Below are 21,504 nucleotides of genomic sequence, written 5' to 3' on the forward strand. Positions count from 1 at the left end.
CTTGATCCAGCTTCACTTTTGAGATGCTATTTTATAAAAAATGATTTGTTGTAGATGCTTCATGGTTTTAAAATTGGAAAACCTTACTGCAGCCCACAGAGGGGAACTTTGTTACCGAAAGGGAAAGACATGCTGGGACCTTTTTTTCCAGTTTAAAATAAATGAAAAAGCTTGCTCACTTAAAAACGAGAGGTTTGATATAAGTGCATTTTTTAGCACTTAATGGGAGGACGTTCTCTCCGCTCACGAACAGGCCTCAGGTGTCTCTGACGGACACTTCCTGGAAACCTTCAAAGGTTTGGGAGGAAGGGGAGATTAAGTATTTTTATTAAAGGGGCCATATTCTGCAATTTTCAGGTGTGACATGTCTCCACGCTTTAATGTTCAAAAAGCTCTTTATTTTTCTTGTGTAAGCGTGAGTGTTACATAGTGATGTCACTGCAATCTTGAACTTTGGGATTAAAGCCTTTGCAGACAATTGACATGCACTACAACGTATAGAACACACTACAGGAGAGAGAAACCCCCAACAAGCAGAATGGGGACCCTTTAAATCAGCATAATACTGATGGTGTGAGACCTCATCTGAAGCACAGGCTGAATAAGACATGGCGGAGACTGTTGTTAACACAAGCGTGACTTAATGTTTCTGAATAATTCAGAGAGCAACCTGGTATTCCATCAAACACATAACTACAGGGACGAAGGGAAGTGGTGATAATGAAGGAGGAAGAACGTTTATATGCTCTACTTAAGAAATCCCATCGACAGAGCAGAGCTTGTTGTGACCTGGAAGCGAAAGGAAAGGAAAGAAGGAAAGACGGGAAACAAGGAAGTAGAGGACTAACATGTGAAAGGAAAATGGGTGACGGAAAAGAGAGGGATGGAAAACAGAAAAAACAACAATTAAAAAGACCAGGAAAGACACACACACACATACACACACACACGAACACATACACACACACGAACACACACACACGAACATACACACATACACACGAACACATACACACTCAAGAACACACACACATACACACACACGAACACATACACACACACGAACACACATACGAACACATACACACACACACACGAACACACACACGAACACACACATACACACGAACACATACACACACACAAACACACACACATACATACGAACACACACATACACACACACACACACACACACGAACACATACACACACACACATACGAACACACACATACACACATACGAACACACACATACACACACACACACGAACACATACACACACACACACATACGAACACACACACACGAACACATACACACACATACGAACACACACATACACACACTTTTCTGGGTTCCCGAGCGCGAGTAGTTTGTGATGACGGTGTTTTGTAAAAAGGAAGTAGATGAAATATTTACCAGCACTGTGAGTAGAGAGCTGTCGACTCCACTCTACTTCTAGACTGAAACTCTTCTGTTAAATAACCAGAATTATGTAATTCATCAAAACATCCTCTGCCATTTTAAATGCTTTTTAGTCCACGGAAAATAAAACATAGTGTGTGTATGTTTACATTCAGGTTTATGATCCATGCACACACAGGTTAGGAGGGACATTGATCTTGGGTCAAACGTCAACGTAATATGTAATGAATACCGACCTGGAAGTAACTGTGACCATTAGCCTCTATAATGTGTGATTCTTGGTGTGAATGCTGAGAATCACTCCCAATCGATCGACCAGAAATATGAACCGTCATTTATCCAAATGTTTGTATTAAGCGTTTCAGCATTTCTTTCCAGGAATTGCATTCTCTACTTTCTTGTTGCTTCTCTATTTTCATTAAGACATATAGTGGACCTACGTGCAGGCCTATCATATAATGTGCTGTACACATGAATAATAATAATAATTTGATTTTTGTAGCGCTTTTCCTAGTGCCCAAAGACGCTTTACATAACATCAGAAACAGTACAAAGAAAACAAAAAAGCATAAAAAGTCGTCCCAATCCAAGTGTGAGTAAAGTGTGTGGGGGGGGGGGGATATTGAAATCTAGAGTGAATAAGTGAGTTTTGAGAGAAGCCTCATCCCAATACCCCTCCTCGACTCCTCTCTTCCCCTCCTCCGGGACTTGACCCGGAAATCGATCAAGACACTCCATGTTGAAGGACATCCCAATAGCTGAAATGCACACGGAGGAGTCGAGGAGGGGTGAGGGAGGAGGGGTGAGGGAGGAAACGAAAGGGAGGATACACGCGAGCAGACTACGCGGAAGTGTTTTCACTACTCGAGTATAAAAGCCCCGCCCCCACCTTCACAGCTGGTCCATTTCAACAGAGGAAAACCGACAACTGGAAGATGAGTGGAAAAGCGTCACATAAATGTATAAGTGCTCACAGCTCCGTGGGAATTATTATGTGCAGTTCATTTCTAAAAGGCTTTCACATTACTATAATTATATTTTTATTTAAATGTAGGCTACATTTTACACCAAAACGGAACACAAAAGCAGGACCAACCATCATACATTGAATTCCTTGACTAACAAGAGAAAGATTCATTAATTTAAATAAATATTTAACCAGAAATGGGCCGGTTCTAAGGGTTCTTCAGTTCAGCCCGATGAGAGGGGATACAGCTGTGCACATGTCATCATTAACAGACGTAGTGTAAAAGTGACGTTTGAGTGAACGAGGACGTCCCAATTAATAACTGAGGACTCCTCTGTCCTCGCGTCACCTCCTCGTGTCTCTCGCTCGCATCTTACGGAGGCGGAGCTAAGATGTAAGGAAGGGACGCGAGTGAGGGAAAGGAGGAGTCGAGGAGGGGTATTGGGATGAGGCTAGGGTCTTTGAAGGATGTGAACACCGTTTCAAAGTCTTGAGTACGGAGGATTTTTTGAACTTTCCGAACTCGTGTCATTCTTCCACGTTGGGCGTCTTCCTGCAGCATCCCTGCCCTCCTCTTCCTCATCCGCTCTGTCCGGATGTGTTTCTGCTGCTGCATTTTAACGTAATATTTTATGAATACCGACCTGGAAGTAACTGTGACCATGAGCCTCTATAATTGGTGTTATTTGGCGTCTCTTACTCATAAGACATTCATAACTTTCATCATTCCAGAAATATGAACCTTAATTCATCCAAACGTTTGAATTAAGCTTATCAGAATCCAGCATTCACACTGCAATCATTCCAGGATTTGCATTATCTACTTTCTTATCGCTACTCTACTTTTAATAATACATACAGTGGAAATACGTGCAGGCCTATCATATAATGTGCTGTACACATAAATGCGAACACCTTTTCAAAGTCTTCATTATGAAGGATTTTTTTTAACTTTCCGGACTCGTGTCATTCTTCCACGTTGGGCGTCTTCCTGCAGCATCCCAGCATCCCTGCCCTCCTCTTCCTCATCCGGTACACCCTGGGGCTGCTTTCGGAGCAGACAGACTGCCTCAGAGTCCGGATGTGTTTCTGCTGCTCCCGGATCTTTGACTCCAGATGGGATTGGATCGCCGTTCCCAAAGACTCCAGGTCCACCGAGGCGCCGTAAACTTCCCAAGTTCTTCCCTGGTCGTCCCACGCCACATTCTGAGGCCTCCCAACATCTTCCTGTTCCTGTTCCTCTACTTCCACTTCCACCTCAGTTTTCTCCCTTCCTACTTCCTCTTCCCAGAAGCTCTCGACGCTAACGCCTTGGTTTTGTCCGAGTCGTAGCTCCGATGTGATTTCGGGGTTTTCCTGGAAGCTGTACGTACACAAACAGGCGGGAAGGGAACTTGCGCGATCGGTTTCTACAGATTCAGACACCGATTGGCTGCTAAGTTCGATATCGATCTTGCAAATGTGTTGGACCATCGTTGGTGAGATCAAACTACTGGAGGAAGGAACTCCCATTTGCAAACTTGAGTCGTTGGAAGTCAAGAGTTCAACCTCCACTTGGACGCCCACATTTCTGCGCTCACCTCCCCAGGAATGGAGCCCCAAACTCGGGTCAGTCATGGTCGCTTTCTCCCTTAAAGACCTCACTGGAGGTAGAAAATGGAGGGTAGATGTAGTACCATCTTTCTGTTCACCTTTCTCTTGCTTCCTACTTTCCTCACCCCTTGACGGTAGAGCGTTGTTGGTACTTTTGTCTCCCAGGTGACTCGGTGGGGGGCTGTGTATCATCACATCCACCCTTTCTTCATTGTCGACATGCCTCGTGGATGTCTTCGTTATAGAGTCAAAGGTGAGACCCCGAGACAGGCTGGTATAATGGGATGTCTTGCTGGTGTTTGTTTCCACAGTGACACATGGTGCGAATGCTCGTGTCATCGTCAGGGAAACGGTGGTTCTGATTTTGGGGCTGGAGGTTGCCAAAGGAGCCATCAGGCCTGAAGTTAAACAAGGAAACAGGTTGGATTAAGACTGACCGATCATCTAAAAGCTTAGTGATAGTATAACGTTTTTACTATGGGTGTCACAGTTCTGAAGCAAAGACTTAAACCAAACCAAAACGTCCACAGTGCTGATTTGTGGCTCTGTTGTCTGTTTTATGTTGAGTTATTTTACTATGTTGACCATTGAGGAATATCATTTTGTAGTTAATTGTAGGCCTACTTCAAGGTTCAAGGTTATTTATTGTCAAACTAACATAGCGACAGAGTAATTATGTCGTTGAAAATCTTAGGTCACAGGCTTCTCCAACAATGCAACACAATAATACAGATAAGCAGACAATATTAAAACAATATTAAAGTATATTATATTAAAAGTAATACAAAAAGAAAAATGCATTCATTGTGTTTCAGTATTATTGACATATTGTAAACTTCTGGTTTTAACTGAACCTTTGATTCGGTCAATCTTTACACCCTGAGGTTTTAAAGATACATTATGTTTTTCACTTTACTTTTTGTCAATTATGTCTTATCTCCTAAAATAAAATGGAATACTTGTGATTACCTTGAGCAGAACCAGGACTCTTCAGGACTTCCCTTGTTGGTCCAGTTGGACTAGAACCAAGAGTTTTGCCAGAACCGTAAGCAGGACTCCTATTTCCTGGACTTGGTCTCGGAGGAAGCGACGAAGAGGGAGACAAATCTGCCAGAGCCAACTTTGAACTAGACCGAACTGGTCCAGAGTTAGAATAATCTAAATCAGCTTTAGGATCTGGAGTAGTTTTAGCACTGGAGCTTGCTTCGTTGAGTTTGAGATCTTTGGATCCGGTTCTAGAAGTCAAGTGGGTCGCAGATTCAACAAGGTCCGTCTTAGAGGCAACCAGAGAAGGTTTAGAAGTTGAACGGGTCGGACCAGGTTTCAACCGGGAACTGGCTTGAAAGTTTGAAGGATGTTTAAGATCCAGGTTGTCCTTTGACCCCATGCCAGATTTCAAACCCACAGCTGTCTTAGAATCTGGACTGTTTTTGCTCACTTTGATTTCAGTAGCCGTTTTAAAATCAAGGCTATCTCTGGAACCTGTCCCAGACTTACAAAGGGGACTGGCTTTGGAATTGATGCCAGTTTTGGAGTCTAAGCTGTCCTTTGATCCCAAACTGGTTTTGGAAGCAGAACGGCTCTTAGACTCCAGGCTCTCCTTGGACCCCGTTGCAGTTTTAGGGTCAGGACTGGCATTTGTACTGGTTTTTGATCTTGAACCAACACTTGAATCTTTACCCTCCGGTTTCTCCTTAGACCCTGATGTGTTTCTGCTTCTCGTTCCAGAAGAGTTCCTCTGTGTTGATGGTTTGGGACTTACAGAACTCGGTTGAGGATTCTTGGCACTCAGCAGAACCATCTCCGCCTTTTGATTCGGAGATTTTGGCATCTCAGAACTATGGGTTCTTGATTCTTGCCTTGCTGGGTCTTGTTTTTGAGCTTTAGTGCTAATTGGGGTTTGATTGGCGAGTTTTGGACTGTTTGTATCCTCTTTCTGGTTGTGGAAGTCCTGGGTTATGGGAAGTTGAAGCATTTTTGGCGACTGGGTATCGTGTGTCGGCATCTTTAGGCTCCCTGTTACTTTGTTTGTAGTCTTTGTTGTCAGTGAAACATGTGATTTGTGGTTTGAGACAGGATCTGATCCCTGTAAGGACTGACTTTTGATTTTTTCGGTTGTTCTCTGGCTGGTTGCGATGGTTGATTGTTCCGACCGGTTGGGTTTTGGACTTAACGCAATGTTGCTATGTGTCTTGGGGTTCAGAGTGGAGGTACATTTTGGATTTGGGGATTTCAGCAAATGCTCGGCAGTCGGTGTGAGACACAAAGCTGGAATTTTACTTTTTTGTCTCGATGAATCATCTTTAGCCACTCCTCCTTTTTTGCTTGGGCGGGGGTTGCTTTGCGAAGTCAGAGTGAGATTGAGGTTGAAGTTAGGCTCCGCCCCTAAGTTAGCGTTGGGATCTGTGTTGCCAAGGGCATCTGCAAGCCCTGCCCCCTCTTGAATCAAGTCTTCTGATTGGACGTTATCCATTGTGATGGTTTCAGACTTTGATTTAGTATTTGTGGATCTATAATCAGCACCTGATTGGACAGAGGAAAAAAAACGAAGTGATTATAAATCACAAAACATTTTTCAGTCTCAGTAATTTTTTACATTTTCTGTCATTTTCCAGGCTGCTAAAGATCACCTCAGTAAATGGCAGTTCTGTTTTACCTTCAGCTATTTTCTGTCACACACGAATCCTCTCGGGATCGTCCTGCTGTGTGAAATGTCATGCATGATCCTACCTCTGAATTAAAAAGGGTCTAAAGATGATCTGCATCTGTTGCAAGCCCCTTTTCTATTTGCCTAAATGCTCACATCAAATACCTTATTAAAATCCATAAAACGTATTGTAAAGCTACTATTTATAGCATCAAACTATATATATATATTTCTACATAGCTGATAAAATGCCTGCGTTTCTTGTTTTATTATCCTCATTATTTGTTAACGACACACACATCGTAATTGATTGTTTCTGGTAATTGTTTATTGTTTGTTTATTGCTTTATTATTTATGAATTCAAAGATTTAAAGGCTTTATTGTCATAAGCACAGCCACAGTGTAGCTATGGCAATGGAAATCTTAAATCCCAGGCTCAAATAAGCTAAATGTTGCAGTAGATTATATGACCTTTTACTTCAATAAAAGTAGTAACAACATCGTCTTGAATGCAAAAAAACGATAAAGATATAAACAACAGGGACAATTACATTATTGCATCAAATTATTGAAGCATTTCATAAATTAACATTGAAGTACATTTAGCTAAAAAAAAAGTACAATATTTGCCTCATAAATGTAGTGGAGCACAAGTATGAGTGCATTTATGTGAAATGAGTCCTTGAGTAAACACTGATGTGTCAGTAAATCATTGTAGATTGAATACAAGACTACATTATAATATTAAAAGTACAAATCTCTTCGTACCGATTCAGGGTCCAAACTCCGGCGGTGTAAATCCCATCATGGTGTTCGAGTATGAGAGTAACTCTGCAGCTTCCTCCTCCTCCTCCTCCTCCTCCTCTTCCTCGTTGCTCTACCAGAAACATGAATAAATAAAAGGAGGGAGAGAAGGAGGAGATCAGAGCGCCATGTTTTCTTTTCTCCTCTCAACATAATAAATGTTAAGTTGCAACGATACACACAATAGTCCATTAAACAAACTGCTAATTGGCCACAGAGTCGCTGTTGTGAGTACACTAGATTATAATGAAACACACTTTATTTAGTAATTGAAATTGTTTTTAACCTCACTGACTGAAAATAAAAAATGACCCTAATGCTTTTTTAGGAAATCAGGTAATACATTTGCATTTGTACTCATAATTGTTAGGTATTATATAAAAATGATTAGCTGAATGAATGAATCAACCATATAATAAATGGATTATTGGCCAGACAAAAAAACACTTTATTTTAATTTTAAAATAATACAGTGAAATAAATAAATAAGACCAAAAATATTTATATTTTAAACTGGATCTAATTTAGGAGTAAATTAGAAAAACAGATGTGTCAATAATAAACTGAAAGGGAGCAACCTTTAACCCCCAAAACCTAAATATGTTATCAACCAGCCGACCAATCAGATCACTGGAAAGAAGACAGATCGAGGGTCAACGGCCGATAAAACAAACGTTTCCTGACCTTTAAAACGCATCAGCTTTCGGAGTGACAGACAGAGACGAGACTTCATCAGGATGAGACTCGCTTCAGGCTGTAAGTGTTATTACTCATTTATATCTTCACTAAAACACTTTAAGCTCATATTGAACTCTGTGTTTCAGTGCTGTGTGTCCTCTTCTCCTTTGTGAGCGCAAAGAGCATTTTTGATGGATCTTCACCTCATCGTGAGTATCTGCAGAAATGAAAATCACCATATATCAAAATGAGCTCCACCTCAAACTACAGCAGGGCAAATCAGCTGTTAGCATAATGCATAGCAAACATAATCTAAACATAATAATAATAATAATAATAATAATAAATGATATTTATATAGCGCCTTTCAAGGGACCCAAGGTCGCTGTACATGGTGGACAAACAAAACAGACAGACAATCAACGGGCAAACCAAAGAAATAAATAAAGGAAGCCAGGGGACCAGAAAAGGGCTAGGGCCCGAAGGCCGGGGTGAACAGGTGTGTTTTTAGTGATGATTTGAAGATGTCCAGGGAGGCAGCGTTCCGGATCTCGGCAGGAAGTGCATTCCAGAGGGTGGGGGCCGCAACACTGAATGCCCTGTCACCAACAGTTCGGAGGCGAGAGCGGGGGATGGAGAGCAGGCCCGTGTCTGAGGACCGCAGACTCCGAGAAGGGGTGTAGGGATGGAGGAGGTCCGATAAGTACTGGGGGGCGAGGGAATGGAGGGACTTGTACGTGAGGATGAGTGTTTTGTATTGAATCCGGGACTTGGCAATGTAGGTGGATGAGGGTGTGGGTGATATGGTGCCATGGCTTGGTGTGGGTGAGAAGCCTGGCGGCAGAGTTCTGGACGTATTGGAGCCTATCCAGGGTTTTGCTGGGAACCCCGGACAGGACTCCATTGCAATAGTCCAGACGGGATGTAATGAAGGCGTGTACAAGGGTTTCTGCCACAGAGTCAGAGAGTGAAGGCCGGATTCTGGCAATGTTTTTTAGGTGGTAGAAGGCGGATTTGGTGACAGATTTGACGTGCGCCTGGAAAGAGAGGGTGGAGTCCAGGATGACTCCCAGGTTGCAGACTTCAGTGGACGGGGAGATGGAGCAGCCGTCAATGGAGAGAAGCAGGTCACCTACCTTCTGGAGCTGCGTCTTGGGAGCCACAATCATGAGCTCTGTTTTATTGCTGTTGATTTTGAGCAGGTTTGATGACATCCAGTTTTGTATGTCCTGTAGGCAGTTGACAAGGGATTGAGGGGGAGCTGAGTGGACAGTTTGGTGGAGAGATAGAGCTGTGTGTCATCAGCATAAGAGTGAAAGCTGAGACCATGTTGGCGGATGATTTGACCAAGTGGGAGCATGTAGATATTGAATAGGAGGGGTCCAAGCACAGAGCCTTGAGGTACACCTTGGTTGACTGGGGCGGGAGGGGAGCTGCAGTCACTGATGGTGACAACGTTTTTCCTGTTAGACAGGTAGGACTCGAACCATGCAAGAGCTGTGTCACTGAGGCCAAGGTAGTCAGACAGGCGGCTGAGGAGGATGGAATGGGATATGGTATCGAAGGCTGCTGAGAGGTCGAGGAGGATGAGAATGCTGATGAGGCCAGAATCAGATGCGATGAGGAGGTCGTTTGTGATTTTGATGAGGGCAGTCTCAGTACTGTGATATGGTCTGAAGCCAGACTGGAGGGGTTCGTAGAGCTCATGCAGTGACATGTGGTGTTGCAGTTGTGCGGCAACTGCTCTTTCCAAGATCTTGCTCACGAATGGGAGGTTTGAGATCGGCCGGTGGTTGTTGAGGTCCTCCGGGTCCAAGCCAGGCTTCTTCAGGATTGGAGAGACTGAGGCAGTTTTGAGGCAGGGTGGGACTGTGCCAGAAGACAGGGACAAGTTCACAATGTCAACAATGATGGGGCAGATGGTGGATAGAGCTGCCTTGACCAAGGCTGTGGGCATGGGGTCAAGAGAGCAGGTCGATGACTTGGCCTTATATTAGTAACCAGCTTGATAATTTGGATGACATCCACTGGGGAGAAGGTGGAGAGGCAACACCTAGGTGGATGAGTAATACCTTGTGGCTGGGGTGTGGTTGAAGTAGGGGGGGGGGGGGGGGGGGGGGGGGGGCAGGCACCAGAAGCTGCTGGTGGATGGAATCAACTTTGGCCTGGAGGAAATCCAGAAACTTCGAGCAGAGATCAAGAGCACCTGGGGGATGGGGGGGATCAAGGGGGCGGAGAAGCCGGTTTATGGTTGAGAACAGCATTCTCGGTTGGGATTGTTGGATGCCAATGAGGGTGGAGTAGTACGAAGACCTAGCCAGGGAGAGGGCTTTTTTTGTAGGCTTAAGCATAATCTAAACATATATTATATAATAGTATATTTGTAATACTTTAACTACAATCTCCTGGTTTTACTTACGTACTCAAGTAACATGTCCAATGCACGAACTTAACTTGTAAAATAGTATTTTCATGGTTTTGTTAGTACTTTTTCTTAAGTTAGGTAATTGGATACCTTCTCGTCCACTAATAATAAATAACAATATACACAAAGCACAGATTTATTTCATTTTGCATTCCTTATTAGTAGTTATTAATGATTATAATAAAAAAATCGTTAATTATTAATAAACTTGGAGATTTGCAGGAGCCTTTTAGTTTATTTTATTGCTAGTGAAATATTTAACTTTTTCTTTTCTGGCTGACTTCAGATGTGCAGCGTCGGGACACAAAGCCCAAGAGTAATTACACGGGCGTTATAGGAACGAAGCTGCAGGCGTTTCCAACATGGTTCGTCAGCGCGGGCAGCAATGTGACGATTTACTGCAAAGCGCACACCGACAGGAAGAAGTATGGAGACAAGGTCTACCTGCATCTCACCTGGACCAACATGAGGCCCGGAAACAGGACCAAGAAGGTTCGAGGCATTATAGTCCACATTTTAGATTCCTAATGTCTCCATGAACACAGATTTTAACCCAAACCACAACTAGAGTTACGTCAGGCGAGTCGTGGCGAGGAAACACAACTCTAGTCAGGGTTTTCTAAGCCTGTCAGGACATTTACAATGAAGTTCCTCAAAATGTCGCTACATTTCTGGCAGTTTTTGACGCATAAGGGTCCTTGATTTCAGTAAAATGAAGCTTCACAAAGAAAACAATCCTCGATATGGACAGGAGGTCAGTACCCCTTAGCGTAAAATAGGTTTAGGTGACTAAATTACTAACTAATGTTACCTGATGCGAAGAAACGCAACCTTTTCTATGCCTGTCGATACATTTACCATGAAGTTACTGAAAATTACCCTAAATTTGTTGCAATTTTGGACACAAAGGGTCCTTGATTTCAGTTAAAAGAAAGCCTGCCAATACAACCAGTCCTTAATCCAAACTAGTCACATTTATGGACTCTAGGTAATCAACCCTAAAGTAGGTTTAGTCGACTATACTGCTGGCTGAGGTTCAGATTACATTTAGTGAATTTGTTACGTGGTTTCCCTTAAGATAAGTGTGTGTTGAGTTAAGGGTTTCACATTGGACACAAACATTTCCCCCGGGTAAAGGTCTTGTGTTTGTTTAACCTATCCCCCCCCCACACACACACCTCTTATCTTTACACTGGAGTCATGTGGGGTAAACGTTAGAAGATAATGAAGTCTATTTTGGGTCCAACCTCTGACACGGCAAGCAAAGTCCAGATTTGTTGATGGTTTTCTTACATAACCCATCTGCTTGGAACTCCATCCAGTGGCCTGTACTACGAAGCAGGATTTTCACTTAGCGAGCTAACTTCAGGGAAAACTCTGGGTTTCCGGTCCTACGACGCTGGTTCTCTTCTTAAAAGGCTAGATCTCCATGGTAACTTATGCTGAACGGCTAACATCCGGAGCGGGTTAGGTTCCAGGATAAGAGATCAACTCAGTGAAAGCACTGCCTGCTGACCAATCAGAGCTCAGTGTGTGGAGTTTAAAGCGATCAAGTCATATTACAGGAGAAAGGAAATACAGAAAAACTGCCGTTGCAGGAAAGACGGCCGGCAAAAATCACCGACTGTGTGAACGTGAACATTAATAGAATATCACCTCCCATCTTCAGAGCAATCTGACTATTATAACATTAGCGTTAAGAAAACGAACTTACATATCTGCCACAACATAAGTAACCGGATCAGAGTAACATTAAGTTCAGTCCGCGGCACTGTGAGTGCAGACGTCGATGTGTCCCATGATCATTCATATCACATCATAATGTATCATATATTTCCTTATCTGAATCAGTTTCTTGAGCCGTATCTGGCCGTGCAACGTTTACAGTGTCACATACTGTATGCAGAAGTATTATTTTAAGCAACACATTAAGTTGACGAAACACTCGAGTCAAATGTAATTAAAGTCAGATCGTGTCTTAGACGTGGCAGTGATATCATAAACCTGTTAATGTACGCATTCAAACACTTGTTCTTTTACCAGCTGTATTCACCTTGCAGGTGCAGCTCTGTGGCTTTTATCCTGGATCAAGTGTTTAAGTCATGGATGTTTCAAGTTTAACTTCTTCATATGTCTAATATTATAGTTTACTTTTCATTCAGGAAGTATGACGCTGCGCTGTCAGTGCGCTTCTCCATGTTTCTGATTGGTCGAATGCTCCAAATACCACCCCTTTCATGTGAACGCGCACCTAACTAGATAGGACACGGCTGGCTTGAGTGATCCACTTGCGTCGTAGGACGGCTTAGCGAGAGCGCGTATGTTTTGGATTAGACCAGTGGTTCCCAAAGTGGGGGGCGCACCCCCCCTGGGGGGCGCAGAGGCATGACAGGGGGGGGTGCGAGACACCAGGAGGAAAAATGATTATTTAAAAAAAATATGATGCAGCACTATTACGTCTGGGTCTCTGTGTTTCATTAAAGCTCGGCTCTGTGTGAACGAGCCATTTTGTGTTCGTGCACGAGAGAGAGCGCACCGGTACCGGAGATCGTAGTTGTTAGCTTCTGGTGCTAGCGAGCTACGCTAACGGATATAAGGAGTTTTTTCAACATCAAAGTAGAGGAGAGTCCTCTCCTGTCAGACTGAGAGACTCAGTGAGCTAAAGGGCTCTCAGTGTTATCTCAGTGGGTCTCAAACGTGTTGGGCACCATTAATGTAAACAATTATTTCCGAGGCACACGTAAAGAATAAAGTTTAAAAGGGTGATTTGTAAAATATCCATAAAGAAAAAGTAAATCTGTTTACAGTTCTGTTTCATATGGGTGTTGAGAGAGGTATCCATAGATCTCTTCATGTTGCTCTCAAAGTGCACCAGATTGATGCTTTTAACTTCAATATTTAAAAATAAATCTTCCCGGGGGAGCTTGCCCCCGGACCCCCCTATCTGAGGTCCACACACCACCTATAAAAATAGCACTTTACCCCTGTTTACACCTATATGCCGTGAGCTGATTATCGAGCCTTCATTGTAACTGTCACACTGTGTGTTTGCGTGGGGATTGTTGCAGTAGAAAATTCCACTGTAGCGCCCGGTACATTAATGGGAAACCCTAAATGTTTGAGCACCCTCTATGAAACGTCAAGCTACCCCACAGCACCCCCAAAATAAATCTCTGCTGCCGCCATTGAGCCTGACTATTTGTGTTGGGGGGGCCCGACTTTTATTTTTCTCCAAAGGGGGGGCCTGACAGAAAAAGTTTGAGAACCACTGGATTAGGCCAACCGGCTAACTCAAACATATCCAGGTTATGTTGAACCGGCTTCGTAGTACAGGCCTCTGGTCACACTGTTTTAATAAATAACAAATATTAGTTTGTGTGGTGTTTTATTATGTCTTACAACTTGCCCCCCTTTAAAACCCAATTTGTTTAGCATTTGGTTGTACTTGACTATTGTGTCACGTTGCAAAAGAACCAATAAGGCAATGGCCAAAATGCCAAACTCAATACTTGGAAAACTGTAGTCCACAGACCATTGGTTGACGTCACAGTGACTTTATAAACGTATACAGTCTACGGCAGTATTTTAAAACCTGGGAATGAGACTGTGAGCGTTCTGCCTCATGCTTGAGTTAAAAATGACGGAAGGAGAAGGTGGGTTGTGAAAACAAAAACAACGTGTATTGCAACTGAGGGAGTGGACACAAAAATAAACATAAATCGACTCCTCTATATCCTCCGGCTGCTCTGTGTGTGTGTGTGTGTGTGTGTGTGTGTGTGTGTGTGTGTGTGTGTGTGTGTGTGTGTGTGTGTGTGTGTGTGTGTGTGTGTGTGTGTGTGTGTGTGTGTGTGTGTGTGTGTGTGTGTGTGTGTGTGTGTGTGTGTGTGTGTGTGTGTGTGTGTGTGTGTGTGTGTGTGTGTGTGTGTGTGTGTGTGTGTGTGTGTGTGTGTGTGTGTGTGTGTGTGTGTGTGTGTGTGTGTGTCCTCCTCTCAGGACCCAGTCTACTGCAAGAGAGAGCAGAACCAGGTTACCAGCATGCTTTCTACTGAGAGCTTAATTACTTGATTCTGCTCAGCTGTCTGGTCTCCGGCCGAGCCACTCCCATCACTCCAGAAGTCGGCGCTGCCACAGAGACCTGTCTGTACATTTATTGCGTGCAAACAATGATTTTGCCATTTTAAACCAAAACTGCCTGCTCTCCTCTCAGATTGTGGCGAGCCAGCCAGCATCGGCAGGAATCACCTATGAGCTGAACCCCGTTACCCATGAGCACCAGGGAGTTTACACCTGTGACGATAATGGCAGCTTACCTGAAGTTTATGTCCTCGACTGGCACAGTATGCTCTGGGTTGAAGGTCAGAAAACACAGATTGTTTTTATGATTAGGTTAGGATTCTTACATTTATTTATTTGATATTAATTTATCTCCCCAACAAAGACGCTCCTCCGAAGGCCTCCATGGAAGTGATGAGCCACAACAGGAGCCAGTTCTTCTCCAATGAGGCGTTCACTTTGGGCTGCCAGCTGCCCAACGACAACGCCCAGTGGAAGATGATGAGGTTGGTCTTTTACTTGTAGCGTTATATGATTTTGGAATTACTTTACATAAACCAATAGCTACCAGGAGCAAGTTTTAAGAAATGTCAACTGTACATAGTAATGGTTTAAAGACACCAAGAAGAACATTGGGCTTTGAAGCTAATTTTCATAGTGGCCTCATCTTGGAATTACAACTTCATGGTTGGCTCCATGATGCGATTTGGCCTGAGTGAAAACATTTTGAGGTTCACCAAAGACATTAGGATTTATCCTCTGGTAATCATGAATGTCTCTTACAAACCTTCATGTTAATCCATCCAGAAGTTCCCAGTTCTTGAGATATTCAAGTCTTATCAAGAGTTTGGGACCCTACAATACAGCTGAGGCGGGTATTAGGGTACCAACACAGTTTTGCACAAACTATTACTTTTACTTGATAGATGTTCTAGATTACTATTGAGCGTCTACCAAATATTTTACAATTCAATCCTCGGAGCGATCGTCTCAACCATATTTGGTCGAAATTCATCCAATAGTCAAAACCAAGCAAGGGAACTTCATGATGATATAAGAGATAAAGTCAGAGGATCACAACGAATCAGTTGTTCTTGGAATCATGAATTTGTAAATGTATTACTGATAGGTTTTATAGATGTTGAAGTATCTCTGAATAAGTGGAAACCTTGACTAGCTATTGGCACCAGTCTAAAAAAACAGTTTCTTACCAACGTCATTGGGTTCCATCCACTAGGCAAACATGAATATCTGAACCAAACGTCATGACAATCCATCAACGAGACATTTCACAAAAAATCTAAACGAGATTGGCTTAAAGGCCCGACACACCAATCTGACAACAAAGAACTGACACAGACGGACCCCGACTGTTGCGTCACCTCGCGTCTCAGCGTTTTGGCCATGTGTCGCACTGGAACACACCGCAAAGACTTCAGCCGACGGCCAAGTAGCACGTACGAACTGCGCATGCGTGAGTGGCAATAACTCTCCTTACCAGCAGGCGGCGGTAGTGTGTATTGTTAAGAACTCAGACACTTAGGATGTAGGACCCAATTGCACGACCCGGGAGACAGAGGTAAAGTATTTGTAAGATACTTTATTTTATCAAGAACAGCAAAAAATGAACAACAAAAAATGGTCACTATCAAATCTCTAGCTGAGATGACAAAAATTAGAACAAAAAGAAAGCGCTCACGTAGTGAGGATCAAAACTTTACTAGAGCACAAAAAGAACATAGACCTGACCGTGGCAAGAGACAAGACCTTCCAGGGCAAAAGACAAAAACGAACTGACACTGAACACTGGGAGACAGGGGAATTTAAACACAGGGTAACAAGACACAGGTGGGAACAATCAGGGGCGGGGCTGACACTGATGAGCACAGGAGACACAGAAGGGGTGACAGGTGAAAACAATCAGGAAATTAGACACACCAGGGAAACTACGACAGACAGGAAAACACAGGGGAAAAGACCAGACAATACACAGGGAGGAAAACATGACAAGGAGAAGAGCAAAACACCCACTACCAGACACACAACACAAGAATCGTGACAGAAACCCCCCCATCAAGGGACGGATTCCAGACGTACAAAAAAAAAAATCAAAAAAGGGTGAGTCCGGAGGACGGGTCCGAGACGACAACCCAGAGGCAAAGCACAGTCCATGATGGGTGTCTCGGGCGGACGACCCAGGGGCAAGGCAGAGTCCCTGATGGGTGTCTCGGGCGGACGACCCAGGGGCAAGGCAGAGTCCATGATGGGTGTCTCGGGCGGACGGCCTGGGGGCAAGGCAGAGTTCATGGTTGATTCCTCGGGTGGACGGTCCGGGGGCAAGGCAGGCATGGTGAAGTCCTCGGCTGGGGAACTCAGGAGACCGGGCTCTAGGGCGAAAGCCGCTGGGAACTCAGGAGGCCGGGCACAAGGACGGGCAGGAGCTGGTGGAACCCCTGGCGGGTCAGGCGTAGACAAGACCCTGGACGGAACCTGGGCTGGTGTCAGTGGGACCCACGACGGAGCAAGGGCTGGTGTCGATGGCACCCGAAACAGGACAGGACACGGTGTTGGCAGGAAACTCGGCGGAGCAGGTCTCGGCGGGACCCCCAACGGAACAGGACATGGAGCTGGCAGGACCCCCGACGAAACAGGTGTCGGCTGGACCTCCAACGGCACAGGACATAGGGTTGGCAGGACCCCCGGCAGAAGAGTAGTCGGCGGGATCTCCAACGGCACAGAACATAGGATTGGCAGGACCCCCGGCAGAAGAGTAGTCGGCGGGGCCTCCAACGGCACAGAACATAGGATTGGCAGGACCCCCAGCAGAAGAGTAGTCGGCGGGGTCTCCAACGGCACAGAACATAGGATTGGCAGGAACCCCGGCAGAAGAGTAGTCGGCGGGGTCTCCAACGGCACAGAACATAGGATTGGCAGGAACCCCGGCAGAAGAGTAGTCGGCAGGGTCTCCAACGGCACAGAACATAGGATTGGCAGGACCGCCGGCAGAGGAGTAGTCAGCGGGGTCTCCAACAGCACAGAACATAGGATTGGCAGGAACCCCGGCAGAAGAGTAGTCGGCGGGGTCTCCAACGGCACAGAACATAGGATTGGCAGGACCCCCGGCAGAAGAGTAGTCGGCGGGGAACAAGACACAGGTGGGAACAATCAGGGGCGGGGCTGACACTGATGAGCACAGGAGACACAGAAGGGGTGACAGGTGAAAACAATCAGGAAATTAGACACACCAGGGAAACTAACGACAGACAGGAAAACACGGGGAGAAAGACCAGACAATACACAGGGAGGAAAACATGACAAGGAGAAAAGCAAAACACCCACTACCAGACACACACAACTAAAAACGTGACACAACACCAGAATCGTGACATGTATTTGTCATTCAAAAGAGGCAACAACCGGAAGACAGACTGCGTGATACACCGAGAGAAGAAGAACAGACTGCGTGATATAAACAAACAACAAATAGCGTGTGCGTTCCATTTTCACTCTACAGCGAGAAGCTCACGGGGCTTTCCCGAACCTGAGTCGAGAGCTGGAGGTAAATGAAATCTCAGATTTGCCTTCTTAATAGTTTGTTTGGGTCCCTCACTTCCGTTTCGCTTCTCATGCACTGATTCGCTAGCTGAACACCAATCAGAGTGATTTATTTTGCCGACTGCCTTTGCCGAAAAGGCGTCGGCCCGGCTGAAAAGACCCGACGGTACGGGACACACCAATCTGAGTAGGGCGTGTCAACGCTCATCGTCGGCCTGACGCCCACCGACGCCGATAATCGGCCTGGTGTGTCTGTGCCTTTAGAGAGTCAAAGCCATACTATAAGGTAACCACCACTTCTGTTTTCAAAGGTTTAACGACTGGACGGGGACCGTTACAGAGTGTCCCGATCAAGTGTCTTCAGACCATCGACTCTCCAGCACCATCAGTCCTGTTTATTTAGATTCATACCGCCTGTACTGGTGTGAGAACCCAGCAGGGGACAGGAGCAACAGCCTCAACGTCTCCATTGGTACGCATCTTTTGTTTTGACTTCATTAAGTCTTTAATGTGCCTGCTCTTTACTTTCATCATGCCACTGGTTCCTATCATGGAAATGTACGATCTAAGTGTCATTCAGTTCTTTGTAAAGTTGTTTTTGCCTCGGTTCACTGTGGCTGTGACCCAGAGGCTTCTTCGCACCTTCAGTACTACAGCACATTTCTACTAAAGGTTTAAGGTGAAATATTCTGCCGCCCTATTCAGCTTCTGTGACGGTCCTCGAGAGTCCTCCACTTCCTGTGATGGAGGGCGAGGACGTGATGCTGCGCTGTTACAAAAGAGATAGGAAAACCAAGGAAATCAGCTTCAGCTTCCACACCTCTTACTACAAGAACAACCGTTTGATCGAGTAATGTTTAAGGATATTTACTTATTAAGGATAGAGTTCAAAGCAATGGTTTGAGGGGTTATTACTCAGGGCCATCCAATCTCTGTGTAGGAGCTACAATGCTAAGTTAGCCTGTGTTTAATGTTTTATTATCCTAATTATTTGTTAACAACACACACATCGTAATTGATATGTTTCTGGTAATGTTCACATGGGTGTGGTTAATGGTATTGTTCTGCTTGGTTCTTGTTTGTTTATTTGGTTTATTATATGTGGATTAAAATATGAAATGGCTTAATCGTCATATGCACAGCCACAGTGTAGATAAGGCAGTGGAAATCTGAAGTCCCAGGCTCATTAAAATACGATCAGCTAAATGTTGCAGTAGATGGATTGTGCATCACTGTTTAGTGTCCCCTGGAAACACAACAACCTGTTTCTGTATTTTGTTTAATTTAAATTGTTTCTGAATCTGCAGTAACAGCTTTGGTCGCGGACCGTTTGAACAAGAAGGCAACTTCACCCTGAAAGCAGTGACCAAAGCTGACGAGGGGGTCTACACATGTAAAATGCCGGAGGCTGGAGGTTCCTTCGAAAGCTGGCTCAGTGTTAAAGGTACTAAAGCACACATATTACAGTACGTTAACTGTATATATATAGAGGCAACATTATACAAATACACCTCTTTTTGGCAAACTTAATGGCTTTTTTAAATCTCACTTTTATTAGTTGCCTTGTAAATGTATATCCTATTTGATTTAGCTCTTAAGCATTATTAAAGCTTTGTTGTAAAGAAGTATTTATCTTTGTTGGAAAGCTGTTTACAGATAAAGTTGTTGTCATGTAATCACACACACCTGATCTGTTCACGTCAGCGCGGCCTGTCGAGGAGTAGAAGAAGAGTTGATGATGTCATCAAGGCGCCAAAGCTGCTCCCTGGCTCCGCCCCCTCTTCCAGTCTCCTGCTCTCTGATTGGACAGATTTTTAAATCTACATTTGCGGAATAAAAAAAATAAATTCTGAAGCCTGAATTTGCTGAAAATAAAACTCGCTTTCAAACCTATTTTTCTTTCTTTCTTGTCTCAAACAAAAAACACTTGACTTTAGTATTTACTACATTTTGAATGTGAATAATGTACTTTTTATTTGTGTTAATAACAATGTTTTTACCTATGGCAGTACGGCAGTAGTTGATGAGGATGGCTTCATGTGCAGGTGGAGTCCCCGCCCAATTCCGTTCAAGAGCTAATCTCCAATCCTTTCGAAAGGAGAAGTTTGGGAGATAAACTGTTGCTTAAAGACCTTGGACCGGACCAACCCGATTTGTATATATCGCAGCAAGCTCGTGAAAAAGACAAAACGTATCAACGAGGCTTCTCACGTAGCTGGTACACCAGAAAGGCATGGCAAGCTGGATGCAAACAGGTAAATGCTGTCTTTTGTTTCCCATGCTTGCTCTTCAAACAGCCGGGGACAGATACGATCTGTTCAGAAACTAGACAAAAGTTAAACAAGTACAAACCACAGACTGTCTGTGTCATGGAGAATACAGTCGCTGGTTTATTTATGTCTGTGTAGGCCGTTGTTGTGAGTGTGGACGGTCGGAGCATATACTGCGTTAGCTTAGCCAAGCTCCATTTAGAAAACACGCATTTTAAAAGGGTTTTTCGCCTGCCGTCTGTCTGCAGACTTGTCAAAGCGTCAATTCATAGTTTTTACTAACCGGTATCAGTATGTTGTTAATTCGGCATCATTTTGAAACGTGTATTACAATTAAATCACGGTAAAATGTGTTCATCTGGTTGTAGTTGTAGCCCCCTTGCCAGCGATTCTCTCTCTAGTTTAGCATACTCAGCCCGACTCAGCCTGGTTGTTCCTGGCCCTAGAACCACGATTTTATGGGGCCAGAAAAACTGTGAATTAGGACCCGCTAGCCGGTACTAGGCCAAGTGGAAACGCAACCAAAAACGGGCCCAGCACGGCTCGGCACGCTTAAAGTGAGCTCCGCGCTGCACTGGAAACGCGCCATTACATCACCAGAAGTCCTAATTTAAGGGGTAATTTCTCCCAAAAAAAAAATGTTTACTCACTATATCAACAGCCCCACCAAAAATATTTTCCACCAACCGCCACTGGGTGCTCCGCTTAGTGGGCAACTCTCCACCTATCAGGGGAATGTGGGGTTGGGCCACGGCCGGCCATTGCTGCTCGAAAGCGCTAGAGACGCTGTAGTACATATGCCAGGCCTGTAGGTGGCGCTGTAGTCTGCCACAAAAGCAGCGAAGAAGACTTCTCACAGATTCAGCCCCTGCAAAAACAGGGCTGGAAAAGAGCAAATAGAGCGAAATGAGGCATGGCTAAAATGCATGATCTGTTTGGTATTTTGAAAAAAAAAACTTCACAGACATGTTTTATATAGGTATGGCCCTACAATATATGTTTCAAATATAGCATGATAGGTCCACTTTAAAAAATAATAATCATGATAATAATAAGAAAATAATACAGTGAAATAAATAAAT

At 44.3% G+C, this 21,504-nt stretch overlaps 2 protein-coding genes across 2 annotated transcripts; one reads left to right on the plus strand and one right to left on the minus strand.

Moving 5' to 3' along the window:
- Positions 1 to 3,034: 3,034 nt before the first annotated feature.
- LOC117549315 (mucin-5AC-like) lies at positions 3,035 to 7,495 on the minus strand. Its single transcript, XM_034221111.1, has 3 exons — positions 7,406 to 7,495; positions 4,959 to 6,512; positions 3,035 to 4,387 (listed from the first exon to the last, which is right to left on the minus strand). Exons 2-3 carry the CDS (start codon positions 6,460 to 6,462, stop codon positions 3,363 to 3,365), a joined length of 2,529 nt encoding a protein of 842 aa, XP_034077002.1. The 5' UTR covers positions 6,463 to 6,512; positions 7,406 to 7,495; the 3' UTR covers positions 3,035 to 3,362.
- Positions 7,496 to 8,103: 608 nt separating this feature from the next.
- On the plus strand, positions 8,104 to 20,045 carry LOC117549330. The gene is made up of 9 exons (XM_034221146.1): positions 8,104 to 8,197; positions 8,266 to 8,328; positions 10,831 to 11,036; positions 14,752 to 14,899; positions 14,983 to 15,103; positions 18,464 to 18,624; positions 18,858 to 19,002; positions 19,460 to 19,596; positions 19,857 to 20,045. Exons 1-9 carry the CDS (start codon positions 8,179 to 8,181, stop codon positions 19,874 to 19,876), a joined length of 1,020 nt encoding a protein of 339 aa, XP_034077037.1. The 5' UTR covers positions 8,104 to 8,178; the 3' UTR covers positions 19,877 to 20,045.
- Positions 20,046 to 21,504: the final 1,459 nt, after the last annotated feature.

Source organism: Gymnodraco acuticeps, unplaced genomic scaffold (assembly GCF_902827175.1).
Source record: "Gymnodraco acuticeps unplaced genomic scaffold, fGymAcu1.1, whole genome shotgun sequence".
Taxonomy (NCBI): domain Eukaryota; kingdom Metazoa; phylum Chordata; class Actinopteri; order Perciformes; family Bathydraconidae; genus Gymnodraco; species Gymnodraco acuticeps.

Coding starts and splice junctions, on each gene's coding strand:
- LOC117549315 (XM_034221111.1), bottom strand. CDS start 6,462: ATGGATAACGTCCAATCAGAAGACTTGATTCAAGAGGGGGCAGGGCTT. Junction 4,388..4,958: donor GAGTCCTGGTTCTGCTCAAG/GTAATCACAAGT, acceptor GTTTAACTTCAG/GCCTGATGGCTCCTTTGGCA.
- LOC117549330 (XM_034221146.1), top strand. Junction 14,900..14,982: donor CAGTATGCTCTGGGTTGAAG/GTCAGAAAACAC, acceptor TCCCCAACAAAG/ACGCTCCTCCGAAGGCCTCC. Junction 18,625..18,857: donor CAGCCTCAACGTCTCCATTG/GTACGCATCTTT, acceptor CGCCCTATTCAG/CTTCTGTGACGGTCCTCGAG.